At 42.4% G+C, this 12,058-nt stretch overlaps 1 protein-coding gene across 3 annotated transcripts in view; it reads right to left on the reverse strand.

Moving 5' to 3' along the window:
• The window catches only part of LOC106582696 (interleukin-17 receptor D), a 53,505-nt gene that overhangs the window by 9,650 nt on the left and 31,797 nt on the right, over nucleotides 1–12,058 (reverse strand). For 2 of the 3 annotated variants that reach the window (XM_082967351.1, XM_014166010.3), the window contains exons 2-3: nucleotides 10,485–10,551; nucleotides 9,584–9,709 (exon numbers count right to left, since the gene is read on the reverse strand). In XM_082967351.1, the coding sequence (XP_082823477.1) occupies nucleotides 9,584–9,709; nucleotides 10,485–10,551 (193 nt within the window). Of the gene's footprint in view, nucleotides 1–200; nucleotides 318–9,583; nucleotides 9,710–10,484; nucleotides 10,552–12,058 lie in introns of those variants that run through there. The other variant, XM_082967352.1, reaches the window with a different exon arrangement.

The raw sequence follows: 12,058 nt of genomic DNA on the forward strand, positions 1-12,058 counted from the left end.
TACACACGTTCAATACCTGAATAGAAATATGGACGTTCAATCAGTGACAAAAAAAATGCACCCATGTCAGATGACAGCATAACATCACTAACACACCCATGACACTATCCTCAACGTAACACATACAGAAGTTCCTCAATTAAAAGTTGAGTTATACAGCAGTATAGCGTGCGGTATGCTGTGGTACTTTACGTGCTTACCGTTAATGCTTGTTCAAACCACCAGAGGGAATCGTTGAGCACATCTACTCGATCTACTACATCATTTGTCCGCAGCAGTTAGATTATGTATTCCCTTCCCTTGACGAAAAGAAAGATGATCCTGGCCTTTAAGATTTATTTCTGATATTTTAGCTGGATTGATGAATATTATGGTGTTTCCATAATATTAATGAATTTGTGTTTCTATAACAAAATGCATTTTACACTTGCCTATGTAGGCCTATAGCTCACTGTACCTAAAACATCTGTTAATACAAGTCCTTCAAAAATAGAAATATGGGCTGAATATTATATAAAATATTTGTATGGTCAAAGGCCGACAATCGGTCATTTCAATTGAAATGTGACTCATTCAATTCCCGTTCCATTCTCTTGTTGATATGGCTATAGTCCCACTAACAGTCCGTTATGTAACTAAGCTTTCACGTGTTTTTTTTTTTCTGTCTTGGTGCTTGCTTCTTTGCACACATCATTTATGAAAAGAAGCCGATTCTGGGCATTATTACTTAAGTATTTCTGATATTTTAGCTTAATTCATTTGATTCATATTATGGTGTTTATTCCAATAAAAGCAAAAATGCATTTTAGTAGGCCTATAGCTTACTAGGCGAGAACAGGGACAAAAGTTACAGTGCATTCGGAAAGTATTCAGACCCCTTCACTTTTTTCACATTTGGTTACATTACAGCCTTATTCTAAAATTGATTAAATCGTTTAAATTGTCATCAAGCTACACACAATAACCCATAATGACAAAGTAAAAACAGGTTTTTAGAAATGTAGAAAAATCACATTTATATAAGTATTCAGAGTACACAGTACTTTGTTGAAGCACATTTGGCAGCGATTACAGCCCGAGTCTTCTTGGGTATGGCGCTACAATCTTGGCACACCTGTAATTGGGGAGTTTCTCCCATTCTCCTCTGCAGATCCTCTCAAGCTCTGTCAGGTTGGATGGGGAGAGTCGCTACACAGCTATTTTCAAGTCTCTCCAGAGACGCTCGATCAGTTCAAGTCTGGGCTCTGGCTGGGTGACTCAAGGACATTCAGAGACTTGTCCCGAAGCCACTTCTGCGTTGTCTTGGCTGTGTGCTTAGGGTCGTTGTGCTATTGGAAGGTGAACCTTTGCCCCAGTCGGAGGTCCTGAGCAGATTTCCATCAAGAATCTCTCTGTACTTTGCTCCATTCATCTTTCCCTCGGTCCTGACTAGTCTCCCAGTCCCTGCCACTGAAAAACATCCCCACAGCATGATAACGCCACCACCATGCTTCACCGTAGGGATAGTTCCAGGTTTCCTCCAGACGTGTCGCTTGGCATTTAAGCCAAAGAGTTCAATCTTGGTTTCATCAGACCAGAGAATCTTGTTTCTCATAGTCTGGAGTGTCCTTTAGGTACCTTTTGGCAAACTCCAAGCGGGCTGTCATGTAACCTTTTACTGAGGAGTGGCTTTCGTCTGCCCACTCTACCATAAAGGCCTGATTGGTGGAGTGCTGCAGAGGTGGTTGTCCTTCTGGAAGGTTCTCCCATCTCCACAGAGGAACTCTGGAGCGCTGTCAGATTGACCATGGGGTTCTTGGTCACCTCCCTGACCAAGGCCCTTCTCCACTGATTGCGCAGTTTGGCCAGGCGGCCAGCTCTAGGAAGAGTCTTGGTGGTTCCAAACTTCTTCCATTTAAGAATGATGGAAGCCACTGTGTTCTTTGGGACCTTCAACGCTGCAGAAACATTTTGGTACCCTTTCCTAGATCTGTGCCTTGACACAATCTTGTCTCGAAGCTCTACGGACAATTCCTTCGACCTCATGGCTTGGTTTTTGCTCTGACATGCACTGTCAACTGTGGGACCTTATATAGACACGTCTGTGCCTTTCCAAATCACGTCCAATCAATTGAATTTACCACAGGTGGACTCCAATCAAGTTGTAGAAACATCTCAAGGATGATCAATGGAAACAGGATGCACCTGAGCTCAATTGAGTCTCATAGCAAAGAGTCTGAATACAAATGTAAATAAGCTATTTCAGTTTGCATTCTCTGTTCTCGCTTTGTCATTATGGGGTATTGTGTGTAGATTGATGATGGAAAACATGTATTTAAGCCATTTTAGAATAAGGCTGTAACATAACAAAATGTGGAAAAAGGGAAGGGGTCTGAATACTTTCTGAATGCACTGTAGTTTTGTCTTCCTCTTTCATGACTCAATACGTAGATCACCTTACATGCAATTATTTTTGACTGACAACCAAGCATTGTGTGATTGGATTTAATCTAATAGCACCAAGTTAAAAAGGTGTTTGCACAGATAGAACTTTCATATTTTCCCTTTTTTTTATCATAAATTTACTTTAAAAGAAAATCTGACATGCATTGAGTACCAAAAGTATTGGGACAATTACATTTGTGTTGTTGTTTTGGCTCTGTGTGCCAGCACATTGGATTTGAAATGATTATGGAGGTTAAAGTGCAGACGGTCAGCTTTAATTTGAGGGCATTTTCATCCACATCGAGAGAACCGTATAGACATTTTTGTAAATAGTACCGCCAACAGTAGGTGACCAAAAGTATTGGGAAAATTCACTTATATGTGTATTAAAGTAGGAACAAGTTTTGATTACGGGGGGTGATGTGTGATTCATTCCGTACTTTCCATAATAATGGTAGCATCCACACTAATATCGAAGTGTATAGCAACATATCATATTCTTATATACAATAAAAGTGACTCAAATGACACAATACATTATTTACCATTCAATTATTTTGGGCACAAAATAATCTGGGTTCAAGCTTGATGAATATGGGACCAAATACTAAACCTATGACTACTTTAACATACAGTAGAAGTCAGACGTTTACATACACCTTAGCCAAATACATTTACACTCAGTTTTTCACAATTCCTGACATTTAATCCAAGTAGAAATTCCCTGTTTTAGGACCACCACTTTATATTAAGAATGTGAAATGTCAAGGAAATGAAATATTAGAGAGAATGACTTCATCTTTTATTTCTTTCGTCACATTCCCAGTGGGTCAGAAGTCCACATACACTCAATTGGTATTTGGTAGCCTTTAAATTGTTTAACTTGGGTCAAACGTTTCAGGTAGCCTTCCACAAGCTTCCCACAATTTTGGGGTGAATTTTGGCCCATTCCTCCTGAAAGAGCTGGTGTAACAGTCAGGTTTGTAGGCCTCCTTGCACACACACACACACACACACACACACACTTTTTCAGTTCTGCCCACACATTTTCTATAGGATTGAGGTCAGGGCTTTGTGATGGCCACTCCAACACCTTGGCTTTGTTGTCCTTAAGCCATTTTGCCACTACTTTGGAAGTATGCTTGGGGTCAATGTCCATTTGGGAGACCCATTTGCGACCAAGCATCAACTTTCTGACTGACGTCGTGAGATGTTGCTTCAATATATCCAGATAATTTTCCTACCTCATGATGCCATCTATTTTGTGAAGTGCACCAGTCCTTCCTGCAGCAAAGCACCCCCACAACATGATGCTGCCACCACCCGTGTTTCACGGTTGGGATGGTGTTCTTTGGCTTGCAATCCTTCCCCTTTTTCCTTCAAACATAACGATGGACATTATGTCCAAACAGTTCTATTTTTGTTTCATCAGACCAGAGGACATTTCTCCAAAAAGTACGATCTTTGTCCCCATGTCCAGGTGCAAACCGTAGTTTGGCTTTTTTATGTCGGTTTGGAGCAGTGGCTTCTTCCTTGCTGAGCGGCCTTTCAGGTTATGTCGATATAAGACCCGTTTTACTGTGGATATAGATACTTTTGTACCTGTGTTCTCCAGCATCTTCACAAGGTCCTTTGTTGTTGGGATTGATTTACACTTTTCACACCAAAATACGTTCATCTCTAGGAGACAGAACACGTCTCCTTCCTGAGCGATATGACGGCTGCATGGTCCCATTGTGTTTATACTTGCGTACTATTGCTCCCATGGATGAACCAGACTTGTGGAGGTCTACAAAACATTTTCGGAGGTCTTGGATGATTTCTTTTGATTTTCCCATGATGTCAAGCAAAGAGGCACTGAGTTTGAAGGTAGGCCTTGAAATACATCCACAGGTACACCTCCAATTGACTTAAATGATGTCAATTAGCGTACCAGAAGCTTCTAAAGACATAATTTTCCAAGCTGTTTAACCTGTTGGGGATAAGGGGCAGTATTTGCACGGCCGGATAAAAAAACGTACCCGATTTAATCTGGTTACTACTCCTGCCCAGTAACTAGAATATGCATATAATTGTTTGATTTGGATAGAAAACACCCTAAAGTTTCTAAAACTGTTTGAATGGTGTCTGAGTATAACAGAACTCATATGGCAGGCCAAAACCTGAGAAGATTCCAAACAGGAAGCGCCCTCTCTGACCATTTCTTGGCCTTCTTTGTCATCTCTTTCCAAAACAGAGGATCTCTGCTGTAACGTGACACTTTCTAAGGCTCCCATAGGCTCTCAGAAGGCGCCAGAACGTTGAATGATGATGACTGCAGTTACTGGCTGAAAAACAGTAGGGCTTTTGGTAAGTGGTCGATCTGAGAACAATGAGACGGGTGCGCGCGTGCACGTGAAGAGTCCATGTTACTTTTTCAGTCTTTGAACGAAAACAACGACTCTGTCGGAATATTATCACTATTTTACGAGAAAAAAACAGCGTTTGACATGCTTCGAAGTACGGTAATGGAATATTTTGACATTTTTTTGTCACGATATGCGCCGGCGTGTCACCCTTCGGGATAGTGTCTTGAACGCACGAACAAAATGCCGCTATTTGGATATAACTATGGATTATTTGGAACCAAACCAACATTTGTTATTGAAGTAGAAGTCCTGGGAGTGCATTCTGACGAAGAACAGCAAAGGTAATCCAATTTTTCTTATAGTAAATCTGAGTTTGGTGAGTACCAAACTTGGTGGGTGTCAAAATAGCTAGCCTGTGATGGCCGGGCTATCTACTCAGAATATTGCAAAATGTGCTTTCACCGAAAAGCTATTTTAAAAAAAACACCGCGATTGCATAAAGGAGTTCTGTATCTATAATTCTTAAAATAATTGTTATGTTTTTTGTGAACGTTTATCGTGAGTAATTTAGTAAATTCACCGGAAGTGTTCGGTGGGAATGCTAGTCACATGCTAATGTAAAAAGCTGTTTTTTGATATAAATATGAACTTGATTGAACAAAACATGCATGTATTGTATAACATAATGTCCTAGGAGTGTCATCTGATGAAGATCATCAAAGGTTAGTGCTGCATTTGGCTGTGGTTTTGGTTTTTGTGACATTATATGCTAGCTTGAAAAATGGGTGTCTGATTATTTCTGGCTGGGTACTCTGCTGACATAATCTAATGTTTTGCTTTCGTTGTAAAGCCTTTTTGAAATCGGACAGTGTGGTTAGATTAACGAGAGTCTTGTCTTTAAAATGGTGTAAAATAGTCATATGTTTGAGAAATTGAAGTAATAGCATTTCTAAGGTATTTGAATATCGCGCCACGGGATTCCACTGGCTGTTGACTAGGGTGGGACGTTTCCCAGAGAGGTTAATTAAAGGCACAGTCAAATTGGTGTATGTAAACTTCTGACCCACTGGAATTGTGATACAGTGAATAAGTGAAGAAATCTGTCTGTAAACAATTGTTGGAATCGTATGGAATCGAATTGTATCATGCTCAAAGTAGACTATAGTTTGTTAACAAGAAATTTGTGGAGTGGTTGAAAAACGAGTTTTAATGACTCCAACTTAAGTGTATGTAACCCTCCGACTTCAACTGTGTGATATACATCAAATTTGTCCCAATACTTTGGTCCCCTAAAATGGAGGGACTATGTACAAAAAGTGCTGTAATTTCTAAACAGTTCACCCGATATGAATGAAAATACCCTAAAATGCAAGCTGACAGGCTGCACTTAAGCCTCAGTCATTGTATCATTTCAAATTAAAAGTCCTGGATTACAGAGCCAAAACAACAGAAAATCTGTCACTGGCCCAATACTTTAGGAGCTCACTGTATCTCACATGTAAAGGACCATCTAAATATTGCAACTATGTGAATAACACTTTTTTTTTAGCAAACATGTCAGATAAAATCCAAGGTCACAATATGTCCTCTACCGTTAGCAACTGTAATTGAATTTCTAGGATAACTTCCATAAAGCACAAAGAAACAATATTAACTGGGGCCCAAAACAATTTATAAAAACATGGCCAAACATGACCAAAGTACAAATATTGTGAGGAAACCTTTTAAGATGCTGTAAATCCTAATCATGAAGCGGATGTTGTTTGTGAAGTTAGTAGGAGTCCACACACATTAGCTAGTCACACTCACACACGCTTGAGGTAAGGGCATAGTATCAAACATGTTTTTATGAGACCATAATTTGAGCTGGCAGGAGAGAGAGGCTGTGCCCTGGCAGAGGACCACACCTTGGTTCAAAGACCATTTGAAATGTAAAATAATTTGAGTGTTTGTTTTATCCTTTCTGGAGTACCAAGTGGGCAGGATTTGCACTTTTAGAACTTCTCTATTGGTTCATAGCAACAGGCAAGCTCAAGCAAGCACAGCTAAGCATTTGAAATATATTTTTAATAGTATTTGAATCCAGGTATGCAGAGGACAAGAGGGAGGGTGTCTGCGTGCCAAGGAAGTATTCCCGTGCCCTTCAAAGTGTGCCAGCGCACCTCCCACGTTAATTACATTTCTGCCTTATCAGTCCAAGGCATCAGCAGAGGCAGAAAACACACATTCCCTGTGGCTTCTATTACCACTGTGGGGAGCGGAGGCTCTGTGTGTGTGTGTGTGTGTGTGTGTGCACGCTTAGGAGCTGAAAGAGCCTCCTCTTTGTGGTGGTGGTAACTCTACACCACCTCCACTCCGTCCTTTACCTCTTCTACCTCTACCGCCACACAGATACCATCAGCCTCACTGTCAACACGTCAGACACAGAGGAGAGGGAAACTGGAAGGAAAAAGCTGTCACAGGTTGGGCTGTCTTTCGGCGTGTTTCTCCCCCCCCCCCCCCCGGCGTCAGTAGCTTCAGCTCTCTAACTACTCTCTAACTGCCCTTTTAGTTTATTTTTCCTGCTTCTTTCTTTAACCCTCTACCTGAGCAGTGGTGCCCCTGTCTTAGGGATTAACCCCTGGTGAATAACAGGCTACATTGTCCTGAGGATCAGCCATGGCTTCAGCAGTGCCTCAGTTGACGGAAGAAGCGGAAGCCTCCCTTTCTCGCAGTCTTGCTCTCTCTGTCACACACATGCACATATAGCATGCAAACAGAGACACTTAACCTGTTAGGGCTAGGGGGCAGTATTGACACGGCCGGATAAAAAAACGTACCCGATTTAATCTGGTTACTACTCCTGCCCAGTAACTAGAATATGCATATAATTATTGGCTTTGGATAGAAAACACCCTAAAGTTTCTAAAACTGTTTGAATGGTGTCTGAGTATAACAGAACTCAAATGGCAGGCCAAAACCTGAGAAGATTCCATGCAGGAAGTGGCCTGTCTGAGAAGTTGTGTTTCATCTTGGCTCTTTTTATTGAAGACTGAGGATCTTTGCTCTAACGTGACACTTCCTACGGCTCCCATAGGCTCTCAGAGCCCGGGAAAAAGCTGAACGATATCGAGGCAGGCTCTGGCTGAAACACATTATCGCTTTTGGCAAGTGGCCGATCAGAGTACTATGGGCTTTGGCGCGTGCCCGAGTCGACCGAATGCTGTATTTTCTTTCATCCGTTTACCTAAACGCAGATTCCCGGTCGGAATATTATCGCTTTTTTATGAGAAAAATGGCATAAAAATTGATTTTAAACAGCGGTTGACATGCTTCGAAGTACGGTAATGGAATATTTACCATTTTTTTGTCACGAATTGCGCCATGCTCGTCACCCTTATTTACCCTTTCGGATAGTGTCTTGAACGCACGAACAAAACGCCGCTGTTTGGATATAACTATGGATTATTTTGAACCAAACCAACATTTGTTATTGAAGTAGAAGTCCTGGGAGTGCATTCTGACGAAGACAGCAAAGGTAATAACATTTTTCTTATAGTAAATCTGACTTTGGTGAGTGCTAAATTTGCTGGGTGTCTAAATAGCTAGCCCTGTGATGCCGGGCTATCTACTGAGAATATTGCAAAATGTGCTTTCACCGAAAAGCTATTTTAAAATCGGACATATCGAGTGCATAGAGGAGTTCTGTATCTATAATTCTTAAAATAATTGTTATGCTTTTTGTGAACGTTTATCGTGAGTAATTTAGTAAATTCACCGGCAGTGTTCGGTGGGAATGCTAGTCACATGCTAATGTAAAAAGCTGGTTTTTGATATAAATATGAATTTGATTGAACAAAACATGCATGTATTGTATAACATAATGTCCTAGGGTTGTCATCTGATGAAGATCAAAGGTTAGTGCTGCATTTAGCTGTGGTTTGGGTTTATGTGACATTATATGCTAGCTTGAAAAATGGGTGTCTGATTATTTCTGGCTGGGTACTCTGCTGACATAATCTAATGTTTTGCTTTCGTTGTAAAGCCTTTTTGAAATCGGACAGTGTGGTTAGATTAACGAGAGTCTTGTCTTTAAAATAGTGTAAAATAGTCATATGTTTGAAAAATTGAAGTTTTCGCATTTTTGAGGTTTTTGAATAACGCGCCACGGGATTACACTGGCTGTTACGTAGGTGGGACGATTTGGTGCCACCTACCCTAGAGAGGTTAAGACAAACACACACAGTGCTTGCGCGCACACACACACACACACACACACACACACACACACAACCTCGTTGTGGTGTAAGATATGGATCCCTTCCTCCCCTCTGAGGGCCAGATCTGTGACTGTCAGGGTAGCAGAGTAAGCCTACTGGGGGGGGGGAAGGTAAACTGCCCTGGGTCTTTGATCAGGACAGGCCCAACAACACAGCACGGGGCTTTGAAGATGAGCCTTTTCTTTACCCTTCTCTTCTCTGTTCCCAAACCTCTTACCTCTACAAATGACTCTTTGGCCTGAGATACTGAAGATAAACGACTCCTGTGTGCAACCAGGTGTAGGAAGCACACGTGTCTTCCCGCACACATACCGAGGTTTTAAAATGTTTGTGTCTCCCAGATGTAATATAATCTACCCAAAACAATCTTGATTTTAAACAATTCAAAGTAGGTCAACCACTAAGTTCTGGATACGGATTTCCGCTCACTAGGAGTGACTGCTCAAATCTAACCTCAGACACTGGATTCGATTTTGCCTGTTGATCTAGTCTGTATAATGACTATTTTATCATATGGAAGAATTTAAAATGCGTAGGGCATATGGTTCATACCTAGAGGGCTGGTCATCCAGTGGACCACCACAGCAGCCTGGCTGTCACAGGAGAGGTGGCTGAATGTCATATTGTTCACCCCATGGATGGCATGCTTCCCCAATGGACTCCAGTTCACAGAGCAGTCTGGCGGAGTAGAACAGAGGAGACGATAAGAAAGAGGATATCAGAGTTAGAGTATGCTAATGATGGAGAGGTTGTTGATTTTTTTTAAAGTCAAAACAACCTTACTGTCACAATTAAACTTGTTTACAGTGTTTAGAGTCCTAAAATTAGACCTCTCTTCTACCGCACAGAGAACCACCCCCAAAATCACACCTTAAAAAGAGAAGAAAGAGGATGGATCACAGAGCGTGGTTAAGATGGGAAGCTCAGAACAGGGCTCCCTGGATGAAGACTGATGGACGGGTGAGTGGGTGAGATTCTCTCTGAGCCAAGCCTGGGGACAAGAATGTGCAGCCATGCAAGGAGCTGTCCTCTCCTCTCCCATCTCTTTTGACTATGATCCCCATGTCCTCTCAGGTAGAGGTAGAGGAAGAGGAGCAGTGGGCTGTGTCACACGCCCCCTGGCTCTGAGCTGCAGTCGATTGTGATGCTAAACCAGAGAGGGGCTTTTCAGAAAAGCTGTTCCCTCTGACAGTCATGGATAATAGCAGCTGACTGCTGGGGAGAATTATTATTATTATTTTTTTTAATCAGGATTTGTTACAGGAGAGAAAACGTTGACTTCTCGAGATATTAACTTCTAGTTGGTGGAGGGTCTGAGACAGAATTGGCAACTTGAGGTGGTAAAATGTCAACTTTAGTATGGAATGGAAAGGGCAGGCAGTTCTCATGCAAGGCCATGTGAAATAGTGAACACATTGAGAGCGATAGCGAGAGAGAAGAAGAAAGGACTCACTGTCTGTTCGGAATGTGACCCCTCGCTTCCGACCATTCTCGTCAGAACTTGACTGGACCTGGAGCCCCTGCAAGAAAGAAAGATGGTGAAACCACAAGGACAACTGGCAGACAGTAATACATACCAATACAACACAACCACCTCATGTTGCCGATGCTCAGACGGACAGGCTGTAGCCTCACAGGAATGCGAAGAAAATCAGCCTGCTTAAATGAACAATAATCCATAGAATTACGTACTTACATGAAATATTTGATCTGTATACAATAACCCAGCAGTTGGAATACTGTTGTATTGACAGCCAAACTGAAAGTAATAGGGGCAATTCCACGGTAATGGAATTACGGCGAGGACTCTAGATTTTTCACTTTAAAAATGTACTCCAAAAGAAAAACTTAAGGTTACTTGAGTGACCCCAGTTCTCTTAAATTATGAGTGAGACATCTTACAGCGGGATTCACCAGAATCTCCTAAGTAGCTTGAAGAACCAAAATCATACACGTCTGTCGGAGACAGTGGCGAATGGCGAATGAGGAAGCCCCTACCTTCATACTAAAGAGCTACTCGCCTGCCCTCTGATCATCGAGCAAACCAAACTTCCTCACACTCTTGCAAGTAGGGGAATGTGGTGAGATGTCTCCCTCATTATATCAGAGAATCGGGGTTATACAAGTAACCTTAAGTTCTCTTTCAATTTTACGGTGGGATATGGCCAACTCTCGGATCGCACATGAGCTTGAAGCCAGGTAGATCCAACGTATCAACCCTCAGAGGCTCGACACGGAGGACAGTATGCTCCAACAAAGGTGCAGTGACGTCTAGTCGGTAGAACCTCGAAAGTAACAGGGGATGCCCAACAAGCCACATTGCAAATATCCTGTAAGGAGATGACCTTGAACAGTGCCATACCCCTTGGTGGAGTGAGCCCAGAGGCACTGCGGAGGCAGTAACCCCTTGCTATTATAGGCCAATATATTATCTTTCACAATGCAATGTGACAATTGTTGACGAGAAAGGGGAGGTGCCCAGGAGAAAGAGTCAGACACACTTGTGCAAAGCTCTCATCCTATCCAAGTATATGCGCAATGAGCATAGAAAAGTCGGCGGGTGGCGGCCAAGCCCGGCGGACGAAGCGTCCGGCAAGGCGGGGGGGCAAATACGTAACCTTGGAAAAGCCCTGGGCAAACTGTAATCCCATGACAGGACTAAATGCCTGGGCGACGTGCCGCCCCCTTCCTGAAACAACATAACGTGGGAGAGGGTTCCCACCGTGTTCTTTCCAAAGCTTACATGACAGGCCGAGATAGACCTTAACAGTGAAGAGAAAGCCTTCCCTCTGTCCAAAAGGTCCTGCAGGAAGCATACAACCTTGCATACAGAGCATTGGTAAGGAATGATCCCCTTTTCAGGTCACACAACTTGTCAAAATACATCACTTATTTCCGTACAGTGAGCATGTAGAAGGGACCCTAGCACTCTGGATAGTCTCTATGATCCAGAGAACCAAGCCTGTCGCATCCAGATTTAACCTCTCACGGGCCAGGCCCAGAGGGCCATGGCTTCCGGGTGAGGTT

This window comes from Salmo salar, chromosome 22 (genome assembly GCF_965601325.2).
Source record: "Salmo salar chromosome 22, fSalSal1, whole genome shotgun sequence".
Lineage (NCBI taxonomy): Eukaryota > Metazoa > Chordata > Actinopteri > Salmoniformes > Salmonidae > Salmo > Salmo salar.